The sequence below is a fragment of the Drosophila kikkawai genome, chromosome 2R, assembly GCF_030179895.1.
Source record: "Drosophila kikkawai strain 14028-0561.14 chromosome 2R, DkikHiC1v2, whole genome shotgun sequence".
Classification (NCBI taxonomy): Eukaryota; Metazoa; Arthropoda; class Insecta; order Diptera; family Drosophilidae; genus Drosophila; species Drosophila kikkawai.
In genome coordinates this window covers 5,696,011-5,721,685 of record NC_091729.1, presented here as the reverse complement: position 1 = coordinate 5,721,685, position 25,675 = coordinate 5,696,011, and the positions used below count along the sequence as shown (strand labels likewise).

Below are 25,675 nucleotides of genomic sequence, written 5' to 3'. Positions count from 1 at the left end.
ATTTGTTTATTTTATTTTATTTTTTTTAATTGAACTATAATATTATACAGCTGTCAAAGACACCATATTAAAATTAATTTCAAAAGAATATGAAAATCGATTTTTAGACATAACATAACAACAATAACAGTTGTTTCCTTCGATTTCCGAAAAATGTTTTTAATTTGTATGAAATAACCATATTATATCCTTATGATATAGTAATGCACTAATTTTCAACGCAAGAACCTCGGTAGCTGATAAACTATTCATTTTACTCCCACATCGGCCGCTTCAGCCATCTTTGTTTACGTTTTAGAAGGAGCACAGCTGATCGATCAGCTGTAATTGGATGCGGATGCAGATGGAAGCGAGTTACACATTTGTAAAAAATTCCAACTGCTCCTCACAGGCAGTGAAAAAAGCAAAGTTAGCAAGAGTGTCAAGCCGAAGGTGTTTGAGAAGAAGACGGACTTCTGTTTTAATTCTGGCTCTGCGGAGCACAAAAGAATAGACTGCTAGTCACAAGCAAAATATTTCAATCCCTTGAGCAAGAAACTAAATCAGTAGGTGAGTGTGATGCAGATGTATATAGCGTATTTGTGAGCCAGCATGCCTCCCGAGTTTCAAAAGAGCGTGGAGCAGTTGATTGAAAAAAGCTATGAGAGTCCAGTAGAGCGATTGCAATGTCCTATTGAGTTGAAGATTATTCCAGATGGAGTCGTCAAGCCGTTTTGCCAATCACCAAGTCGGCATTCTGCAGAAGAAGCGGAAGCTGTAAAGTAACAAGTTGAGCAGTGGCTTCAGCAGGGCATTGTTACCAAATCTTTGTCGTACGTAGCAAGCCGAGTCGCGTTGTCCGTATTGTTTTCCAGTTCCCATGGTCGATGAGTTCTTAAAAAGCTTCAAGGAGCGAAGTTCTTTACAGTATTGACTTTGGAAAATGGATTTTTGCACGTGACAGTTGAGAAAAAAAAGGTCGTGCCTATGCTGCATTCGTTACACGTGACGGGCTCTTCAAGTTTAATAGCGCTCCATTTGGTTTTCGAAACTCTCCAGCTGCTTTTATACGATTTGTAAACCACATTTTCCAAGGCCTGATAAACGAAGATATCATGCAGCTTAACATGGACGACATAATCGTGTACGCAGTCTCCGAAAAAGAATGTTTGCAGAAGACTCAGCAGGTTTTAAAAACAGCTGCCAAATACAATTTTAAAACAAGAAAGGAAGCTAACTTCGGCACGCCGAAGTTTGTATACCCTTGCAGATATTATTTTATTACATTTTACCTATACTTATTATATGTACAGTTTGACAGTTACAGTTTTGCATTCCCAGCTTTACATTTTCTCTACATATACCGATCGTTTATATGGCAACTATATGATATAGTTGTCCGATTTTTATGAAATTTATACCAAAATTCTAGAATAATAAAATAAGCTTATATTTCAGAGTAGATTAAAATACGTTGAAAAACAATAAAGTTATAATTTTTTTCCTATTAATTTCCCGACCGTTCCTATGGCAGCTATAAGATATAGTCGTCCGATTTTAATGAAATTTTTATAGAAATTCTGAAATAATACAAAAAGGCCATATCTAAACAATAGTGTAAAAATGTTAAAAAACAGCCAAGTTATACTTTTTTTTCTAAAAATTTATCGAACATTTGTATGGCAGCTATATGATATAGTCGTCCGATCCGGCCCGTTCCGACATATATAGCAGTGAGAGTATATAGAAGGCCATATGCAAAGTTTCATTCAGATAGCTTTAAAACTGAGGGACTAGTTTGCGTAGAAACGGACAGACGGACGGACAGACGGACAGACGGACAGACGGACGGACAGACGGATATGGCCAGATCGACTCGGCTGTTGATTCTGATCAAGAATATATATACTTTATAGGGTCGGAAATGTCTCCTTCACTGCGTTGCAAACTTCTGACTGAAATTATAATACCCTGCAAGGGTATAATGAATTGGAAAAGTGCCGTTTCCTTCGGCAGCGAATATCTTTCTTGAGTCATTTTGTCGAGAATGGTAGAATTTGGCCAAGAACGGAAAAAACTACTGCAGTAAGCTTCCGTATGCCCAAAAAAATCAAAGCAGGTTAATCTTTCATTGGTCTGACCGGATTTTTCAACTGTGCCCAAATTGCTTATTCACTTACGAACCTGTTTAAGAAAGATGTCAAATTCAAGATCGGACCAGAAGAATTGCAGGCGATAGATCAGCTGAAAAGTTTGCTCCCGAAGTGCCCCAACTGAATTGCTCACTGATGCGTCAAAGGAAGGTTATGGAGCCATATTGTTGAAGAGTTTCGATGGAAAGTTGCATACTATTTACTTTTGGAGCAAGAAGACCCCCAAGACAAGTTGGGTCCTTTTCTACAGCAGTGTCAAACACGTGGATCCCCTGATAGATATTCCTCGAACGTGTTTCTAGTTGCGTCAGAAATCAGAAGAAAGCACAGCAAACAGACGAACAGATTAACGCAATTATAAAAATTCTTGAATATACGCGTGTTGATAACTGCAAACTCAAAGGTGGGACGCTCTTCAAAGAAGCGGAAGGCAATAAATTGATAGTAGGCCCAAGATTGATGGAACGAGAAATAATAGTTAGCGCTCCGGAAGCAGGTCATCCAGCAACTCGTAAGACTGTTATGCTTGCTCTGTTAGCAGTTAGTAGGAAATAAATAAAAAAGGATGCGAGGAAACTACTACTGGCGTTCTGCCGGATTGGTTGCTTGCATGCGTACTAAGTGGGTTAAGCTTAAAGTTTTAATCTGACCCAGCAAGTCAGTACTTTCCACATCACCACGGATTAAGTTATATAAGAGACCATGGGCAAGTCAATAGAAAGAATCAGTCGATTGTATCCATTCTGTCGAAATTATCCTCAGATGAGCCGAGCAAGTGGTACAAATACGTCCCACTGGTATAGAGGGCGCAAAATTCACAAGTGTATTCTACAACAATGCTAATAGAAGAGATTGTACAACAATTCAACGTCGAGCGCGCCAAGATCCGTGACACAGCGAAGAAGAACATTCAAAAAGCTCAGATGGCCTATAAACGGAAACGTAAACCGGATATACCAACCGCGGACTGGAAGTTCCGCACGTTGTGACCGCATTACCCAAGGAGGAGAGGACATCCTCTATCCCTGATACAGGAAGATGGCGTGGGGCATGGGTAGCGTGGATGCCGCCCAGGAAATGACGCTGGATGAGTCCGATGAAGGAGAGGACGGTGACCTAACCGTAGTAGTCAAACCGTCGGATGGAGGTGAGCCCAGTATCCATGACAATCTGGGTGCTGCAGCTCAACCTACTCTTAGCCATGGAGCAAGTATCCGCCGACATAGCTTTGGTCGAGGACCCATGGATCGCCTCAGGCAATACAATCGCCGGACTGAAGTCCGCAAATTACAATTTGCTCCATCCACCAACGGTAAGCAGGAATAGAACCGCCGTACTTTTACGGAAGGGTCTACACGCTAACCTTATATCTCATTACAGCTCTGATGACCTGACCGTGGTGATGCTAGAGAGCAGAAAAAAGCGCCTTTTGGTAGCTTCCTGCTACATGGCACACGACAGGACGGCCCCACCAGAAGAACTCATGAGTCTGGTAGAAACCAGCCCGAAGGACCAGCAACTGTATATGTATAAAATGTATATGCAAATCAATAAGTATTTATTGAAAATGTAGGCCCAACGCTTGCCTAATGAGTTCAGCACTTTCCCTTGCATTTCCTATACAAGTTTCTTGATCAGGTTGTCCATCTACTCCAATAAGATATTGCACACTTTGCTCTGCATTCGGTAAAGAGACTCGCTATAGTACGGTATTCCGCAGAGGATCAAATGGCGTACAGGGGAATCCCAATTATAATTTTTCTTACAAGAGTCGAATGTTCAGCGTACAGGGGAATCCCAATTATAATTTTTATTACAAGAGTCGAACCCAAATTTTTGCAGCTCCTCGAAGGTTATTGGAGACATCCCGTCGTTGTTCCACTTCGGAATATATATATTTTTCGTTTTCCAATAACTTTAAAAACTAACGCAATATCGCAAGTTTTGTAGTATAAAACTTGTGTCTTGCGTTACTGCGTTTATTTTGATTTCGATAGGTAACTCAGGTCGGTGTAAATATACTATTAAAGAAAAAATTCAAAGTAGCGCCACTTTTATTTTTCAATATTTTCAAAATATCCTAGTTTATGCGATGTGCAATCGCCCCACCCAATTCGCCAAAATCTTGTTGAACATGGCAGTACAGTACAGTTGAAAAAGACTTTACTTAATAACTGTTAAAGAATTCACATTGTTGAATCTTAGTGGAATTGCTCGTGCTTGTGATTCTCACTCAAGAACTCGATCTGAATCTGATAAAGCTCCCAGCGCATGGACACCAGCCGATCACCGGCTTCGCTTTCTCCCTGCGCTGCTGCTGATGCTCTTCGTCGGTCAGCTTCTTGCGTTTCTTCCGCTTGATTTGCTTTTTAAGATGCTGGCACAGCTCCACAATCTTAAAACACGTTTCATTTCCTTTTGCACAATCTTCAGTTCAACACGACATTCTGCAGCGGGTGATTCCGGGTTTACCGGCTCAAACTACGAGGAAATTTAGAAATTTTAATATACGTTTTTAAAACATTAAAGGTACTTAGTGTATACTAGTTCTACCGGCGCAACATTTTGAGAATAGTGGAAACCATCCCAAACCATCACAGCGAAGAATTTGCATATGAAATCGTAGCCCAGCCAGCAGTTGTAAAAAAAAAGAAAAAAACGCAGCATTGGCTGAAAAATGTTTTGAACAAACTAAATGTTGCCAGCAACATTGCTAAACAGCTGCCATTTTGCTTTCAATCGAAATATTTTTAAGGGAGGAAATCGAAGAAAATAAATATTTCTAGAGTAGAAAAAACCGCAATTGGTGGACAGCATCTAGGCTGATCCCAGTTCCCAGCCTCCCACGACACAGCCCTCGACCTGAGGATTAATTCTGAGAATCCTGATGTCTAGCGCAAGTAAAGATTCGGTAACCGAATGTGTCGTGGAAGTGACCGTGTCCCCGGGGAATTCTGTTTTTTCCCCTGATGGGTCTCAAAGTCTCGTAATATTTTCCACTATCCATTTCGTTTCCTACAGTCTTTCGAATAGGGAACATTTAGTAGTTCTTGGTGATTTTAACATCCCAGGAGCTACTTTGTCCTTAGACAATTCCACTAGTACACTTCTTACCACAACACATTATGATTTTATTGCTGGCTTGTTCGACATTTCGCTGCCTCAAGTCAATCATGTTCGAAATTCCTCAGAGCGCTCGCTTGATCTTTGTTTTGTCTTTGATTCTGCATGAAGATCCCTATCATCCTACTTTCGATGTGATGTGATTATCGACATTGGGACTGTTTTACGGAATAAACAACCGAAATTCTGAAATAATAAAAAATTATCACAAAGTAGATCCAAATATGTAGAAAAACTACAAAGCTATCATTTTTTCTACAAAATGTCGATCTTTCCTAAAGCAGCTATATGATGTAGTCGATCGATCCGGCCCGTTCCGACATATATAGCAGAAAGAGTATTCAGAAGACTATATGCAAAGTTTCATTCAGATAACTTTAAAACTGATGGACTAGTCAGCGAAGATACGGACAGACAGACAGACAGAAGGACAGACGGACAAGGCTAGATCAACTCGGCTGTTGATGCTAGTCTACCTGCAAAGTTTTATTCTGACTAAAAATAAAAATAAAAACGAATCTCTTTGACCAATGAAACCACCCACTGTGCAATCCACGACGTAAGCTTGGTCTTCAAACTAACAAAGTACCAATTAATAATATACAGGAGATTAATAAGCGAACCTCAGGAGCTGGGGTCATAAAAGTATCCAATGAAATGAATTGTCTCATCGAAGAGTCAAGTCCCGATCTCATTAACGAAACAATGCAAGAACGGCCCGGAACTAACAATGAACTGCAAATATCTACAAAAATAATTGGTGTCCATTCTGATTTAAAAACAAGACAGGAAGCTAACCGTGCAGATTGTAATTGTGTATATTTATATTGTTCACGCCAGAAAGGCGCTTAATTTCGGGAGGCAGTGCGCTCTCTCTTTCTCTCCCTCTCCCTCCGGACTTCCAGTCCAAAGCTCCTCCGCTTGCTCTCGCTCTTCTAGCGGATGCTTCGGCTCTGGCCGATCGTCGCATCGCTGAGCGGCCGCTCCCGCTCTCCTAGTTGTTTCATCTCCCACACCCGCTTGTACATTTCAATTCCTTTTATGAACTCTAATAAAGCGGACCAAGTCCATACTATTATATACATTGAAAATAACCACGCCCCCCGGCCTACTACTTCTCTTCGTTTGGCGGTGACTTTTCGTTCTTGCGGTGATATTTCTACGGTGTTTTCGCTGACTGCGGCGCGGGAGTGTTTTTTAATAGTTTTGTGCTTATCTGGAAATGGAAGGAAGAATTTCCCCTCCCCCCCCAGCCGAACATATATATAGCATAAATAAAATGCTGAAAACACACACAAAACAGAGTTTCATAACATTTTACCAATGCTTGTTATGTTTACAGTTTGACAGTTACAGTTTTAAATTCTTAGTTTTACATTTTCTCTACATTTACCGATCGCTTCTATGGCAGTTAAATGATATAGTTGTCCGATTTTCATAATATTTATATTAAAATTCTGAAACAAAAGCTCATTTATCAAAGTAGATGAAAATACGTTGAAAAATAACGAAGTTATAATTTTTTCTATTAATTTCCCGATCGTTCCTATGGTAGCTATAAGATATAGTCGTCCGATTTTCACAAAATTAAAATCGAAAATCTGAAATAATATAATTTGACCATATCTCAAAAATGCAAAAATGTTGAAAAAACAGCCAAGTTATAATTTTTTTTTCTAAAAATTTATCGAACATTTGTATGGCAGCTATATGATATAGTCGTAAGATCCGGCCCGTTCCACATATATAGCAGTGAGAGTATATAGAAGACTATATGCAAAGTTTCATTCAGATAGCTTTAAAACTGAGGGACTAGTTTGCGTAGAAACGGACAGACAGACGGACGGACAGACGGACATGGCTAGATCGACACGGCTGTTGATCCTGATCAAGAATATATATACTTTATAGGGTCGGAAAGGTCTCCTTCACTGCGTTGCAAAACTCTGACTGATATTATAATACCCTGCAAGGGTAAAATAAATTTGTTTAAATGCGGAGAAGAAGAGTACTCGCAGGATCGATTGCTCTATCTTGATACTTCGGCGCGAGTGACAGAATATAAAGTGTGGCCTATTACAATGTTATTAGATGATCAAAGGGTTACCAGATTGGTACTTTAAGCAAGGCTCATAATACGAATATACCCCTCAAAGTAGCAATCGTCCCAACAAACCATTTCAATCACGGAAGAGTCGCCTGCGACTGTTCTAGAAAAATAATTTGATCGCCCGCGACATCGCATTCTGATCGCTTTCCAATCTTCTGTTGGGAGAAAGTGTTCCTGTGAATGCGACTCTTCTAAGGGAGTCGCGGGGAGCTCTTCTGAAGAAGTCCCAGAGGAGTCTTTTGGAAGACTCGCTGAAGAGTCTTGTGGAAGAGTCGCGGAAAAGGTCTTCGCTGGCTACTAAGCTGTCTTAAAAATGTTATGTTCGGAAGACCTTTTTATTTAATATAAATCTAAATTTATATTATATATAAAAAGATACATATTTACTCGCATTCTATAGTTTGCCTTGAATTATTTGAAATTTGACAGCAAATAGGAGTAGATAATAAAACCAAAAAAGCGGTTTTATTCGTTTAATAAATCCAATAAAATGTCCTCATGAAAACGCTTTAAACCGAAATTAAAGAATACAATGAACAATAGATTCAATGAATATTTAAAATTAGTTCCATATAAGATTTAATTCTCAGAATTGTTTTTTCATCACAGAAATTTTGAAAATTTTGGGAGTTTCAACTTTGGCGTCGAATTCCAATGATTTTAGTTGAAAATAATATAAAACAAAAACAGATAAATAAAACAAAAACCGTTTACCGAAGAATTAGAATACAGATCAACCGCAAAGACAAAAGAACGAAGTCAAACTAAATGAACATAAAAGTATTGATTTATTGTTTTTGTAAAACTCTTTTGTTTTGGACGCATTGTCTGCCTTGCATCTATGTACGGTACTTTAATCCCTCATTCCTTCATTTCGTAGTTTTTAACGCTGCTTTAAGGATCACCAAATAATCGCCACCGCGACTTCCAGAAAACTCTTTTTGGGGATTTTTGTAAATAAGTCCTCCAGCAATCGCCAAAGCGACTTCCAGAAGACAGGGCAGGTTGGCAGGGGTATACCGTATACTTGTTATGTCCAAAGAAAGGATAGAATTATGATGCTTGTTAATGTATAATCCTTTGGTGAGGGCATCAGCGGACATCTTCTCTGTCGGCATGTATGCAACCGTGATATCACTTTTCTCCTTCTCTTGAATAAAGTGGTGTCGGACTTCAATGTGTTTAGTCCGAGGATGGAAACCGAAACCTTTCTCCAGGTGTTGTGCGCTCTGGTTGTCGTTAAAGATTCGGACTGATTCAAAAGTCGATCCAATCCATTTAGGAAGATCTTTCAGATACAGAGCCTCTTTTACTGCTTCCGACATCAGCAAGTATTCTGGGTCAGTACTCGACAAAGCCACGGACCGTTGCTGGCGCGCCTCCAAAGATATGGATATGAAAAATTAGAACTTTTGAACCAAATAAGATAACCGAATAATTTAAACGGCATTTGACAGGTAATTGTAAAATTTATATATGTACTGCACAAGGTGTCACACCCACCAATTCCCTTTTATAACGGGTATCAAAGTGAAAAAAAAACTTTTTTCTTAAAAAAATAATTTTAAAAACCAAATACAAAATTAAAACAAATTTTCCTCTATTTTTGTTGATTTGATTAAATAAAAATTCTCGAAACACTGAAAAATAAACAGTTTTAGTTGATTTTTTGTTTATTCCGATTTTTTTCTTTGTCATTTCGTTCTATGGTTTTCACTTCGAATTAGGTTTAGTTGCCAAATATTTAGGTAACGGTGCACTAGTCTAATAAAAACTTCATTATTTTTTGACCAAAAAAAAATGGTTTTTGTGTAATACCACCTAAAAGCTGACTAATTTACCCTTTTTTTGTGTAATGCAAAAAACAAAACACAGTTTAACTTTGAACGCTTATATCTTCTCTAAAAAAAAACTTTAAATTATTTTGATTACAGATTCTGAATCCTTGGAAAATTCTCTATGGTTTAAAACGTGACTTTTTTGATTTCTGCAACGCTAATTGTTCGAGAGGCGCTAGTGTGCGACGGTCGGATTAGTTGCACCCCCAATCCGCATCCACGAGGCCGTAAAAGTCATCTCCAGTCTTTTTGAAGAGTAACCCAAGCTATTTCCTACCGTAAGATACGCTTCGAAGCCTTCCAGTGCTCGGCTTAGTAGTTAAAAATTCCCTCCATTCCGTATCTTCGAAGCATAGCGTCGATGTAATTCTCTTGAATCATTAAAACTTTCTAATTCCTCGCATCCGCTTTGAATTCGATGCCCATGTTTTGACAGGTCCAAAATCTTTCATCTTGAATGATGCTCCCGAGTAAGTTTCAGTTTCTTGCTTGGGAGTCAACAGCAAATCAACCTATATGGTGATCAGTAGAAATTTTCTATCTTCCTGTTTAAAAAATAGACATTGATGTATGTAGCTTTGACCGGTTTCTATAAGCTTCTTTGTAAGCTTGCAATACCAACGGAGTCCTGACTGACGAAGTCCGCAGCCTTTCATAGCAAACAAACAAGATACTTCATTTGTTTTAGGGATTTCCTCCAAAGACATGCTGCTTTTCTATTCTGTTTTACGCTAGCTCCTGCTTCGATCCGATGTTGGCGGTGGACTTCAGTTTTCTCATGAGGTTGGTGAAAATCTCAGCTATATCCATGAATACCTGCTCCGCTAGCTCACAGTTGAGCTAGGCAGCGTCGACGCCCATTCAGTGATTTTTTTTAATTCTGCAGATAGAGCAATCAATTCCGTCCCAAAAAACTAACCAACTCCCTTGGTATCTCCTATCAGAATGCAAGAGGCATACGCAGCAAGCTTCCTAAATTGTATTCTGACAGTGTCACATTTGCTTTCCAAGTTATTGTGTTCACAGAAACCTGGTTAAAGCCGGAGATTCTGAACTCTGAAGTTTTTCCAGTTGTGTTCACAGTATACCGGCTACATCGACCTACCCAGACGTGGGGGAAGTGTCCTTATAGCGGTCGACTCCACTCTCACGTCCGAATTAATAACTTTCGAGGAATGCAACGATGTTGAATTCCTTTGCGTGAAGCTATCAGTTAATGGTAGTTCCATTTTTGTTACATGTTCCTACATTTCTCCATTGTCGGAACTTCCTATTTATTGGAACCATCTTTCCGCTATTCAGTTGGTCTCCAAAAGACTTTCGGATAGGGACCACTTAGTAGTTTTTGGTGATTTTAACATCCCAGGGGCTATTTGGTCTCTAGATAAATCAATTAATACACTTCTTACCACAACACATCATGATTTTGTTGCTGGCTTGTTTGACATTTCGCTGTCCCAACCATGTTCGAAATTCTTTAGAGCGCTTCCTTGATCTTTGCTTTGTCTCTGATCCGGCAAGAATTAGTTTATCTAGGGTGGCGCCCCTGACGCAACCCGAAGATCCCTATCATACTACTCTTGATGTGACTATCGACATTGGGACTGTTCCACGGAATAAATCTGACTGTCCAGCCCAAGAAGTCTTCTGCGTTAACCAGACGGATTTCGTACGGCGGAATAATTTCATAATTGATTACAAATGGTCCGATCTATACATATACACTGACATGGCCGAAGCCGTGGATATTTTTTACAGTGCTAAGAATTCTTTTTTTTATACCCTTGCAGGGTATTATAATTTCAGAAGTTTGCAACGAAGTGAAGGAGACCTTTCCGACCCTATAAAGTATATATATTCTTGATCAGCATCAACAGCCGAGTCGATCTAGCCATGTCCGTATGTCCGTCCGTCCGTCTGTCCGTTTCTACGCAAACTAGTCCCTCAGCTTTAAAGCTATCTGAATGAAACTTTGCATATAGTCGTCTATATACTGTCACTGCTATATATGTCGGAATTATAACTTGGCTGTTTTTCAATATTATTCCATCATTTTTTAGATATAGCCATTTTATATTATTCCAGAATTTTGTTATAGCTGCCATAGAAACGATCGGTAGATGTATCGAAAATGTAAAGCTGGGAATGTAAAACTGTAACTGTCAAACTGTAAACATAATAGATAAAGGTAAAATGTAATTAAACTCTCTTTTGTGTGTGTTTTCAGCATTATAATTTATAATATAAATATCAAAACCAATCTGCAAGGGTATACAAACTTCGACGTGCCGAAGTTAGCTTCCTTTCTTGTTATTGAATGTGTTCCGTTCTACTGTCCGTCTACATCAAATAAGCCTCCTTGGTTTACCAAAGTTGACCAGCCGGCTGCAGCCTCAAAAACAAAAAAATCAAATCTGTATGCTAAATATAAACGTACCGGTCCACTTTTACCGTGCATAACGCGCAGTGCTACAATATTTATTTGACTCGTTGCAGGTCCCAGTTTTCTAAGGACCCAAAACAGTTTTATAATTTTGTCAAGTCTAAATGTAAACCCATTACTCATCCTTCCTCGCTCTCTTTTGATAGAACAGTAGATAATGATCAGGCAATAGCCGATCTATTTGCTCCGTTTCAAACCACTTACCCCAACTTAATAGACCCAAATTAGGCTTATTCTTACATCATCCCTGTAAGGTAGTTTCGACGGCTGGGATATACTCAGTCACGCCAGGGTATCTTTACAGAAAAAATTTATAAAGATCTGGGACAAAAAGGTCTTTGACGTAACGGTGGGCTGACGTGAGATGTAGAGTGTCAGCCACCGGGATACTGAGTGAGAAAAGTAATTGATTCGGTATTGGCAAAAGAACGAAAAGGGTCAGCGGTAACGCGTATTGGGACTGGCTCATGACACTCGCCACGAGGAGACCGAGAGAGGGGATCGATTATGGGGACACCTTTTCTAAGGCAAAATCTTCGGGCTAATTTCTAAGCATCGGGTGTGCCTCCATCAGCACTCGCTGCCGTTCTGCAGTATGCGGCCGGCTAAGCCTGGCCCTGAACAAGTATCGGATTTCGAAATAAATATATTTATGCGCGACCAGCTTTTGTTATTTTTTTCCGTGTGTGTGGAAGTAGTGGAGAAGTATTTATTTTAGCATTTTTATTCCTGTGGTCGAACTTGATTTATTTCTCCGAGTGTAGAAGGGTTCGAGTTTCTAGCTAGGGCGACTTAAAGGTAGAAAATATTTAGGATTTCCCATAAATATATTTCCGGAAATTTATAATTTTATTTAATTATTTTGCATATTTTTGGTTTTCATTTATATTTCAGGCGTTTCTCTCAGTACACGGTTAAGCAGGTTAGGTCAGGTTAAGGTTACAAGTTTTAGCCTACTACCCACACACACGTGAATCCGTAGGGTGCTCCGCCGCTGGTCCAGGGCCGGCACACTCTGCTCCTTGTCTCCTGGTTTTCTTGCGTCCAACGTCAGCCGACGGCTGGGAATCTGGTGGCGCGATCTCCCTTGCTGGTTTGCCTCGCGTCGACGGCTGGTTCTCGATGGCCGCTGGTGGGCTGCGGCGCGTCTCACTTGGTGTTTTGGGTCACAACAATCCTGGTCGAGATCCGCCTGTTGGTCTCGAGTTTTGTCTGAATTGGCAAAATCTTTCTCACAAGAATAAACACTCCGCTCGCACCTCCGTTCAATTTCGCCACGTCCCACAGTGGCCGATTTGACTGTTCTAGCGGCAGAAATGGAATTTCATAAAAAGTAACGATAAATTTACCAAGTTTGAAATTTTTATCAAATCTTTACCTAAAAAGAAATTAAACTCTACACGTTTAATTCAATTAAATTTTTTATTTTGTAATTTTATTTTTTTATTTTTTATTTTTTATTTTGAATGAGATTGTATTTTGTTTTTAAAGATGTTATTTAAAAAAAATCCACAAACAAATACATTTCAATTTTCCGAGTCTGAATCTGAATTTTCTTCTTGTATATTGTAGTCTACAAGTAGATTTTGACCTTCAATGTCAAAAGAAACTGCTTTGCTCGAACTATTATTATTATTGCTCAAACTTGTTATTAGTGGATCCGACGATACCAATAATAAGTGCAACAGATCCGTCATTGTATTAGACCGAGAGTTTTTGCGAGTATGGTTCAAGCGAAAATTTCTTAAGTCTTTGTTTCGGGCTTCCAAGGCTTCTTCCGACATCATTCCGATTGGAAGTGGTACTTTCTCGATAATATCCGCTCCATGAATCAAAATCTTGTGTACTAAGGATGGCATGTAAAACCACGGGTATTGTTCAACAAAAATGCAGTGCAGTTTCGAAAGCATAGTTGCGAAATCTCTGAATGTTAATGGTATATCCCGAAGCCATACAGCGCAAAATCAATGATAACCTTTTTAGTAGTTCCTGGTTCACTCCGGTTATTTCTGCAGCCAAAATGTAGTTTTCAAAAAATCGCCGAGCCGTATTTCACCTGTTAGTGTTGCCAGAACCTTGCATTGGAATATCAACCAATAATGCCATTTCAACCCTAAATCTTTCTTGAATGGCTGCTTTTCGATGATTAACTATGGTTTTATCTGAGCCCCTCACCTGCCACTTTTTAATCGGTAGCCGGTAACTAATGTGTAGCATACATTCAAAGCAATGAATCCAACTATGTAAAGTAGACAGTCCAAATTTAAGTAAATCATTTTGAATCGGCAAATTGTTAATAGCTTCTAGGTCATTCATTACTTTAGGCGTAGCCTTACAAATGCCACGTTTGTGAAGATGTTTCAGCAATTACGCTAAACACTTTTCCGTCGATCATTGTCAGCTCTAATTTGTGGTTAACTTGAAACCTGCTCAATCTCGTAGGCACAATTCGAGAAATTTGCGCCTGTATGTTCTCTATTTCGGCTCTTACCAACTCAGTAGACCCTTTTGCTAACATATTTTTAAGAGGTCTACAGAACTTCCATCGCAACCCCATTTAGACAAGAACGTCAAATTTTCATATTTGTCATCATCCAATAACATTTTGCTGATTGCATTGGGATGGGCCTCAACAATTCGGGATATAGTATGGTCTAACATATCTTGCAACAGAACTTCTGCACAACAATCGCCCGTTTTAACTATGTTTGGATAACACCTCTTCTTTGCAGATAGCAAAACATCATATGTTGGGAAAATATTAGCATTACGCGACTTGGCACCAGCTTGCAAAAGTTTATATGACTTTTTGGTGTAGTCGCCATCAATGTACAGGGCTAAAGCCTCATCTGGAGTATATTTTATTGGCATCTCTTTTGAAGCATCCAGACTTCTTTTTAATTTCTTGGACGAGCCTTCATCTGTGGCTACCATTGAAACGATATTACATGCACTGTATTTGTAAGGGCTTACACTAGCTGCTTTCATAAGCTGGGCAGAAGAGTTTGCTTCTACTAGATGCGAAACTTTTGACGTTTGGTATTTTGGGTTTCAATCAGTAAAATTCTTATTCGTTCGGGTTGTATTCAATCTACTGTTTTCACTCAGAAGGGCCAAATGTTCGGTTAACCAACCCGCGTTCTTGCTCTCAAAACGCTTTATATCCCTATTACATTGCCTCCATCTCTTACAAAGAATTTTACAAAAATTTTTAACGGTGCAAAGTATATAGTTCACGTCCGAGTCAGAACATTTAGATTTGTCAATAACATTTTCAAAAATATGCTCAACCAGAAAAGAATTTTTCTTCCCGGCGTCTGTTTCCCCATGCCATACTGCAAAAAGTGCTTGTTTGCACACCGACATGTTTGCTGAAAATATCCTAACCTTTAGCAGGGGCTCGTAAGGGCAGCTGATCTTGGTTAATTTACACACTAGACGAACCATAGTTTAGCACAGTTATAAAGTTTTTGCGGGCCGGGACGAGCTTCACAAAAATTTAGTCTACAGAAGCTGAAACATGCTTTTAAAAAGGGGGCTACAAACATTGATGGTTTTAAACAATCGTTTAAGCAATCGTTTGCTCTCGCTCTTTCCTTTGGCGCGTGCCAATCTTATGTTCCCTCTCCTTCGCACTTATGCGGGGCTGGGTCATGTGACCAAAAAAAAATAACTATCGCTAGGCTTAAGGTATATTATTATTATTTCTAAACTTAAATATTAAACTTATATCTACTGGGTAGGCTTAATATTAGTAAGTAATTAAATTTTCCATAGAAGCTAGTGAACATGGAACAATATGGATCTTGCGTATAGTATTAGCGCCTTAGTATAGCGTCCACAGCAAAAACATAGGATCGGTTCAAAAGCACTTCTTACTTTTCGCTTTACGCGATTTAAGCTGGGATGAAAACTCTTAGATTACTAATAAAATTGCCCTCTTTATCTAATCGTAGAACCATGTTAGGTATTACATTCTTATATAACTTAATCCGTGGGGACGTGGAAAATGCTGACTTGTTGGGTCAGCATAATTTTCACGTGCCAAGAATTAACACTAGATCCTTTTTACCATTAGTTACTGTAGAACATTCTTTGAACTGCATGAACCCTTTAGAGTCCTCTGTGAAAATTATAACGATTTGTACATTATAACATCTAATGTTGATAGCCACTCAAAACTAAAAGCTTTAGTCTTAACCCACTTAGTACGCATGCAAGCAACCAATCCGGCAGCACGCCAATAATAACTTCCTCGCATCCTTTTCTATTTTTTTCCTTCGCACCTACTAACTGCTAACATAAACAAGCACGTGCTTGCTGTCGCAAGTTCCACTTGATATGTACTGTACAACATATTGCAATTTTTTTTTTTTTTTTTTTTTTATGCTTTGCTTTTATTTATTGAATCTTCTCATTTATGAGACTAACAATAAGTGTATAAAATCTTACAATACTACCTAACTAGCAGTCATGAGACTGGTACAGAGTAGATGGCCCTGACTAATTATGGCTGGGTTGGATGGTCGTTACGTAGTAGGCGGCTTCTTCTGGAAACTCGTATCAAGTCCCTTGCTAGAGGATTTGGATGGGTGGAGAGTTTTTCCTTGTAGGACGCTTTTTGTTTTTCTATTTCGTTCTTAACTGCAGGAATGCCGAGATCCCTGTGGATGTGTTCGTTGCGAATATACCATGGTGTCCCAGTGATAGTTCTCAGGATTTTTGATTGGGCGCGCTGTATGATGTCTAGATTGGTACTGCACGCGTTCCCCCAGAGCTGGGAGCCATACGTCCATATTGGCTTTAGTGTGGAGTTGCAGAGCAGGACCTTGTAGTCCAGACACAGGGGCGATCGGGAGTTTATGAGCCAGTGGAGGCTGCTGGCTTTTAGTTTTAGATGAAGTTTCTTGCATTCAATATGCCTTCGCCATGTTAGGCGTCTGTCCAGGTGGACGCCCAGGTACGTTACCACGTTGACTTCGGGGATCAGTGTGCTGTTCAGGTAGAGCGGGGGGCATGTTTGTCTGTTGAGAGTGAACGTTATGTGCTTACACTTTTGTTCATTTATTTTGATACGCCAGTCAGATAGCCACTTCTCGACTACCTTGAGGTGGTTGGCGAGCTGGGCTGTTGCACGGACTGGGCATCTGGAACGGCTGACGATCGCAGTGTCATTGTGGGGATATCCGCTGTGTATAGAACAAATAGGGTAGGCCCAAGTGCGCTTCCTTGTGGGACTCCAGCTTCGATTGAATAGGTGCCGGATGTTGTTGCGTTGCACCTCACTGCGAAGACTCTGTTGTAGAGATACGACTCAAGTAATTTGTGTGTGTATACCGGCAAAAGTGTTTTTATTTTGTGCATTAGGCCGTTGAGCCAGACGCGGTCGAATGCTTGAGAAACGTCGAGAAATATCGCGCTGCAATATTCTCGATGCTCGAAGGCTGTGCGAATTTCTGATGTTATTCTTTTAACTTGCTCGATAGTTCCATGTTTTTCTCTGAAGCCAAATTGATGGGCTGGGATGATGTTGTGAGCTCCCAGATAAGGAATTATGCGCTTTAGTAGGCATTTTTGGTTTGCCACGCCCGTCGCAGACGCCTCTTTTCTTGGATAAGCTGTTCAATTTGCTGGTTCGTTTTGAATTTGATTTTTTGCACATCCGTCTGTTGTGGTGTTGAGATTCTGGCTGCAGTCACAAGTACCTTTTCCAGTGCGGTGGTGGAGGAGTCGATGTCGGTTTCAGTATTGAGCTGGGGGGCTAGCTCAATGTGGGAACTCACATACTTTTTGTATTTCATCCAATTGGTTCTGTGCGACGTCAGCCTATCGGGGCGATCCGTAGTTTCTGGGCTTTGAAGGAGGGTTATCAACAGCGGCGAGTGATCTGAAGAAAGGTCTGGAAGGGCCTTGGCGTTTATTAAATTGCGTGGGATGTTTTTTGTCACCGCGAAGTCAATTAGATCGGGTATCTTTCTGGGGTCTGCGGGCCAATATGTGGGGCTACCAGGGGAAACGAAGTCCAGCTTATTTCTCACATTGATGAGAGCGTTATACAGTTGTCTTCCCTTGGGGGTCACGAGGCGGGATCCCCAATGCGTATGCTTGGCGTTGTAATCTCCTGCAGCTATAAATCGATCTCCAAGAGAGTTGTAAAAATCCATGAATTGACCTTCAGAGATTGTAAAGCGAGGTGGGCAGTAGACAGCAGCAATGCAATGGTTGCCGTTACCTGACTGCACTTTTATGGACGTAGCTTGCAAGTAGTTTGTTGCAAACCTTTGGTGAAAATGGTGTTTGATGCGTTCTCTGATGAGGATGCCGGTCCCGCCGTGGGCTTTACCATCTGGATGATCTGTGCGGTGGATGGTATAACCTCTTATATGAAAGTTGTATCTGCTTGTGAGGTGCGTTTCAACCAGTAGCATGGCGTCGATGTGATTTTGATTTAGGAATTGTGTTAGTTCAAGTTTATGCCGTGAGACGCCGTTGGCATTCCACGTGGATATACGTAGATTAGACATTGATTATTTCGACTGTTGTGCTACAAGCAACTGTATCACCATATTCTGATTCTGGACAAGCGTTTGCATGGTCGTTTTCATAAATGACATGAGTTCCATCATACTTTGTTGCATGGTCACCATCATGGATTCCAGGTTGTTTTGTGACTGCCCTGGGGCCTGCTGAGCGTTTACCGAGTTTGAGGGGGGAGGATTTTGCATACCTGTTCGAAGAGCTTCAGCGTAGGAGATGCCCGTGGGGGCACTTAGCGGACCAGAAGAGGATCTGGCTGCTTTGGCAAAAAATACTTCTGGAGTAGTTTTTGAATTATAATACACATTTTGTGTATTTTGTTGGCGTGTAGCTGTTGCTCGTCGCATGCGACTCTTCAGCTCCTTGTAGACCACGCAGCCTCTGTAGTTAGCTGTGTGATTTTCTCCACAGTTTCCGTATTTTTTTTGTTTTTGGGTCTTCTTTGTTCGCAGGGCAGTGTGCGGAATTGTGGAAGTCTCCACAGACTACGCACTACGACTGCAATTGACAAAAAAAAAAAAAAACAAAAAGTTCTTCAATAGAAGTCTGCTAGAATAAGACGGAAGTTTCAAGTCAGCATCCCAGGGTAAGCCACAGAGGGCGAAAAGTAAAAAAGTTATTTTGTACAGATTCAATACGATTAATATGGATTCCAAATTGAGGTCTCCAGACACATGAACCGTACTCAAATATATGGCGTACTACAGAAGTAAAAAGAGTCTTCGTTACAAAAGGGGAATCGAATTCCTTCGACTACCTTATAATAAAACCGATCATGCCTCTGGCTTTTTAAACCATTCATAAAATATGTTCAGAGAACGATAGTGTCGGGTCTAAGCGAACACCCAAACCGTCAACAAGAGTTTTACTTTCCAGAGAGCATCATCAATCTGCATTTGGAGCTATTGAGTTATAATAAGTTAGCACGACACCATGCTTGAAAGTTATTAAGATCAGATTGCAGGTCTGACTGGCAATAGCTGTCCTTATACTGCAAGCATAGTTTATTGGCAACACGGTACATAAGTACTCTAGAGTTTGTTAGAACCAGTGGGAGGTCATTGATAAACAAAGTAAATAGCAGCGGGCCGCGGTGGCTACCTTGTGGGACACTGAGGGATTTGGATAAACCATTTTTAAACAGAACATTTTGATTTCTGTCACTCAACTCAAAATCCATTTAAGAAGATTGACAGGAAACCCGATTAAGTCTAGCTTTTTTACGAGAAGAGACTGATTAACCGAGTCAAAAGCTTTACTGAAGTCCCCCCCAATAACGGAAGAGGTGAGTTCCAGGAGATTTTTAATAACACAGGTACACAGCCAAAAATTTCCACGAACCATTTCAAGTTTTCCATGATATTTGGGTGCTCCTGAGTAAAAGTCCCATACAAAATTATTTTCCATCACCTACAGGTTCCGCGGTATACCTAAAAATACAAAAAACCTATGTTTGCCGACATTTTGAATTACGTGGCCTATATAATTGGACTTACCTTTATTATTTTTGGTAGGACCTACTCTCAATACATCACGGCACTACTAAAAAATAGTCCCAATCGTGAACCATTGCCCATGTCTTTGGAATTCGACGCCAAAGTTGAAACTCCCAAAATTTTCAGCATTTCTGTGATGAAAAATCAATTCTGAGAATTAAATCTTATATGGAACTAATTTTAAATATTCATTGAATCTATTGTTCATTGTATTCTTTAATTTCGGTTTAAAGCGTTTTCATGAGGACATTTTATTGGATTTATAAACGAATAAAACAGCTTTTTTGGTTTTATTATCTACTCCTATTTGCTGTCAAATTTTAAATAAGTCAAGGCAACCTATAAAATAGTAGTAGATATGTTTCTTTTTATATATAATATAAATTTAGTTTTATATTAAATAAAAATTTATTCCGAACATAACATTTTTAAGACAGCTTAGTAGCCAGCGATAATCCTTACATATTTAAGTTTAGTCAAAAAGAAAAAATGTATATTATATATAAAAAGAAACATATCTACTACTATTTTATAGGTTGCCTTGACTTATTTAAAATTTGACAGCAAATAGGAGTAGATAATAAAACCAAAAAAGCTGTTTTATTCGTTTAATAAATCCAATAAAATGTCCTCATGAAAACGCATTAAACCGAAATTAAAGAATACAATGAACAATAGATTCAATGAATATTTAAAATTAGTTCCATATAAGATTTAATTCTCAGAATTGATTTTTCATCACAGAAATGCTGAAAATTTTGGGAGTTTCAACTTTGGCGTCGAATTCCAAAGACATGGGCAATGGTTCACGATTGGGACTATTTTTTAGTAGTGCCGTGATGTATTGAGAGTAGGTCCTACCAAAAATAATAAAGGTAAGTCCAATTATATAGGCCACGTAATTCAAAATGTCGGCAAACATAGGTTTTTTGTATTTTTAGGTATACCGCGGAACCTGTAGGTGATGGAAAATAATTTTGTATGGGACTTTTACTCAGGAGCACCCAAATATCATGGAAAACTTGAAATGGTTCGTGGAAATTTCACAAAGTTTAATTTTGTGTTCCTGTGTAATCTAATAAAGTATATCGATTTAAAGATACCTCTTGTTTCCGCACTGTTTTCCTGTCCCTATTCCTGTCGCATACACACTCCAACCTGCCGCAAATGTTTTTGTCTTCTTAGTTTTATAGTTCTTTACATATTTGTCTAATCTTCACTTTCCAATTCATAGTGCTTTATGGAAGAGGTCAAGGAGCACCCTTATGTTATCCAGTGCGAGGCCGCTAAACCGCTAATTGTCGACACCTTTAAATTTTTGTATGACTTGGACTTCCTAGAATCTCAGGCCGACGAGGTAATTTTACTTTAATTTTTGTTTATCACCGACTTATTTGTGCCCTTTAACCTACCTTCTTAACTGAAGCTTACAACGCCGCCCTTAGCAATGCCGAGGTTGCCGCACGAGGTCATTTTTGCGATTGGAGGCTGGAGTGGTGGCACCTCAAAGGGTTGCATAGAGACCTATGATACTCGAGCAGATCGCTGGGTAAACATCAACGCCGAGGATCCTGCCGGCCCTCGCGCGTACCACGGTACTGCAGTCTTGGGATTTAAAATTTATTCTATTGGGGGCTATGATGGTGTCGAGTACTTTAATACCTGTCGTGTATTTGACGCCGTTAAAAAGATATGGAGCGAAATCGCTCCGATGCACTGCCGTCGATGCTACGTGAGTGTGACTGAACTAGACGGGATGATCTATGCGATTGGCGGCTACGACGGACACAACCGTCTGAACACCGTTGAGCGGTACAATCCAAAAACCAATCAGTGGACCATTATTCCGCCGATGAATATGCAACGATCGGATGCCAGTGCCTGCACCCTTCAAGGGCGTATCTATGCCACCGGTGGATTTAATGGGCAGGAGTGTCTGGATAGTGCCGAGTATTACGATCCAAACACCAACGTGTGGACACGAATAGTAAACATGAATCATCGGCGGTCTGGAGTAAGTTGTGTGGCATTCCGGGGTCACCTGTATGTTATCGGGGGTTTCAATGGCACGGCTCGGCTCTCCACTGGCGAGCGATTCGATCTGGAGTCACAGACCTGGCACTTTATTCGGGAAATGAATCACTCTCGAAGCAATTTCGGACTGGAAATCATCGACGACATGATCTTTGCCATCGGTGGCTTTAATGGAGTCTCGACCATTTCACACACTGAGTGCTATGTACCTGAATCAGATGAGTGGATGGAAGCCACCGATATGAATATCGTCCGTTCTGCCCTCTCCGCTAATAATGTAGCGGGGCTACCTAATAAGCGCGACTACATACACAAGGAGCGAGACCGTCTGATGGAGGAGAGACGCCAACGACTCATGGCCACCGCTTTGGCTCGAGATGATATAGGGCATGGTAGCCCTGGAAACTCGCTTGTGGAAACTAGCGATGTAGCTATAGATGACTACGAAAGCCCTAATGACGACGAAGATGCTGACGAGCAGCGGCCACAACAGGATTTTATAGCGAACCCCGCAGGTCCTGATCTTACACCGGCCGTTGTTCACGGCTTAGGACATCCTCAACCGGCAGTCCCTCATCTTAACCGTCTTCTAGAAGAGCGAGACATTGAAAATAATCGGCGCTTTCGGGTGCAGCTGCGTAATCAGCGCTATGGTTCGCATCATGAGATTCGTCGTCGCACCTAGAAATTGGCGCAATAGGCATGCACCAAGTTGAATTTAGGCTCTTAAGTGTCAAAGTTCACATCCCTAATTTGCCACACCTTTCCAAGCAAAAACGAAACCGCCCATTAGAGGAAGCGTAAGCATGGGTGTAGCCCACGCCAATTGGAACCGTTTTTATAGGTCACAACTAAAAACAAAACAGTACTTCCAACGATCAATTCGATATTCATTACTTTTCATATGTAATACAAAAATTTGTAGACCAAATTTCAGTAACTCAAAATTTTGCCGAATATATATTATAAATATATATAAATAAAATATTTATTATAATAATAAAGTTATAACTTTAATCAAACTTTACAGGCAAGATTATCGGTTGTTGAAGACGGCTCAAGAAGAATATATTATATGGATAGCGGGGTAAGCGACACCGCACACCACAACCTGAAATCTAAAAGCGGTCCTGGACTACTTAAGCTTCGGCTTTTATTGCCATTACAATGTACATACATATATGCTACAAACAAATCTGTACAGCATTTAGTAGAGAACAGATGATCGACCGATACATCTATAATCTGGAATTGCTTCACATTAAAACAGAAACTACTGCATCTCTGCCCTGTTTAGCTGAGAACTGTAAATAACATAAAATTACATAAGAACACAATCTCCCCATTTTTACTGAAACAAATCAATATGTTTAGTGATTGAACCAGCACCAAGTCGTTTATATTAAAATAAAATAGGATTTGAGAAGGAAGCCTCAGTCGATTTACTAAGATAACTCTTTATAAAAGAGACCACCATTCTCAGTGGTATAGCCGTCTATGCTACATGTAAGATACCCAAAAGTTCACCCATAAAATAGACTCATAAAAATTACATTAAGGGTCCATTCTGGTTAGTTGAAAAAAAAAAATAGAATTTTTTTTTTTTGCATTTTTCGATAGCTTTAAGTGTGTAGAATATCATACTAAAAGATCAAATCGAAATACGTAATAGTTTAAAAGCTATGAGCCTCCGAACCGGCCGACTCAAAGCAGCTACAGAGCAAACATAAAACTTTAAACACGTTTTCTGGAAAACTACATTTTTCGGGCTGGCGACCATAATATCTCAGTCAATTTTTAACGAATCTTAATGATTTTTTTTTTTTTAAATACGCGTAATTAACGTGTCCATGGAATAGGCTACAATTATATTGATAGCTTAAACATTGGATTTTTACTCAACAAAAAAGTAAGGAAATTTTTCAAAAAAACGAAAAAAAATTTTTGAGGCGCCGCCATTTTCTTATTTTTTATTCAATTTTAAAAAAAGTAGCCTATTCCATAACCACATTCATACAAAACAAGAACATATTTGAATTTTTTGTTTCAGTCGATTTTTACGTCCTGCAGGATGGTCGCCAGAGGGGTGCCTTTTTTGGGCATGGGCTTACGTCGCCCTGTGTCCTGCTTCAGGACATGCTCTAAAAATTTTTGAAAATTTGGCTAAATAATCTTTAAACTATGATAAATATATGTGACAAGTTTGAACTTTCTATGTCTTTTCGTTTGTCCACAACAAATTTCTGAAAATGGCCTATTTTTTGGCCCAACTAACCAGAATGGACCCTTAAGCGAAATGGTAAAAACGTTTGACTGTACAAATAAATTTTTTCTAATGGAACAGAATAAAAACAAAAAAAAAAGTTATCGCCAAAAACAATTAACCAAACAAAATCGGCAAAAAAATTGTGCTCTGGAAACTCGATCTCTAATGAAGCCACTAATACACTTATTAGAAACAATTAAGTAAAGAAGTATTTTTTCTGTCACCTTAAGGGGGTTGACCCTGCGGGCAGGAAATACATTAGAATATTTTGAAAATATTGAAAAATAAAAATTTGGCGCCACTTTGATTTTTTTTAAACACACAATTTTTTTTGTCAATTTTGCAATTTCCGCATGTAATTTGAATATATTCAGCAAATTTCAGGACAATTGGTAAAGTCGTTTTTAAGAAATCGTGTTGACGAGTTGGAAAAAACAAATGAAAAAAAAATCGTTGCAGGAGTAAACTGCTCTGAAGAGCATGTCTTTTCAGTGATGTAACTTTGTAACGACACCGAATATCGAAAAATTCTTTTAGGCAGTTATAGTACGTACATAAGTTAAAGTTGTGACGCGCAGATGCGCACAAATATATACGTAAGATATAAAATAAGGATGATAATAGATTATACAATAGAAAACTATGAATATGGAATATGGAATAGATTTGAATTGAATGCGCGCGCGCGCCATGATCAGGCGCAAAGGGCCACACTGGCCAAATAAGGATCTGGCCACACTCTTAATGGCAAATTTCTCCGGGCGAGTCGGTCACACTCGGCCGCACCGGAGCGCTATATAAGGCGAGCTCCAGCCCTTGGGAGGCATTCAGTTTTCGGCCAGCGATCGGCCAAGTCCTCTAAGAGGAGCTAAGGGTAAGCCAGCAGCAAGGAGTCACCCAAGGAGCACGGTTAAGTAAGGTATATTGGTAAGTGGTAACACATAGTCGGACCCTGACCATATCTTACGTCTATAACTTGTGGAAGACCTTAGGGCCTCTCTGTAAGTCTCAATATTGGAAGACCTAAGGGCCTCCCTATAGATCTCTATATATCTCGGTAGACCTTAGGGCCTCCGTGCACGTCTCAAACTTAGAAAACAGGCCCTAAAACTTTTCTCTTTTAGAAGACCCTAGGGCCTCTATAAACTTCTCAATCTTAGAATACCTTAGGGCCTCTAACCAACTTCTCATCTTAGAAGACCTGAAGGCCTCTACAAACTTCTCCTTCCTAGAAGACCTTAGGGCCTCTAACAAGTTCTCTCTTTTAAAAGACCTTAGGGCCTCTACAAACTTCTCAATCTTAGAAGACCTTAGGGCCTCTACAAATTTCTCAATCTTAGAAGACCTAAGGGCCTCTAACAACTTCTCGCTTTTAGAAGACCTTAGGGCCTCTACAAACTTCTCAATCTTAGCAGACCTTAGGGCCTCTAACAAACTTCTCTAATCTATAGAAGACCTTAGGGCCTCTACCCACTGCTCTATTGTTAGAAGACCTGAGGGCCTCTGCACACTTCTCTATTGTTGGAAGACCTTAGAGCCTCCGCATATTTCACTAACTTGAAAGACCTTAGGGCCTTCACTAACCATAGCCTAGATTGGAAGACCTTAGGGACTCCACAAATCGGCTCGCTAACTGGAAGACCTCAGGGTCTCCCCTAACAGGTTATTCCACTAACTGGTAGACCTGAGGGCCTCC

At 39.8% G+C, this 25,675-nt stretch overlaps 1 protein-coding gene across 4 annotated transcripts in view; it reads left to right on the top strand.

The window, feature by feature from the left end:
- klhl10 (kelch-like protein 10) overlaps positions 1–22,683 on the top strand; it is a 48,950-nt gene extending 26,267 nt beyond the window's left edge. For all 4 annotated transcript variants that reach the window (XM_041777425.2, XM_041777427.2, XM_041777426.2 and 1 more), the window contains 2 exons: positions 20,914–21,036; positions 21,106–22,683. In XM_041777425.2, coding sequence (XP_041633359.1) covers positions 20,914–21,036; positions 21,106–22,398 — 1,416 coding nt within the window. In that variant the 3' untranslated portion in view covers positions 22,399–22,683. The remainder of the gene's footprint in view (positions 1–20,913; positions 21,037–21,105) is intronic.
- Positions 22,684–25,675: the final 2,992 nt, after the last annotated feature.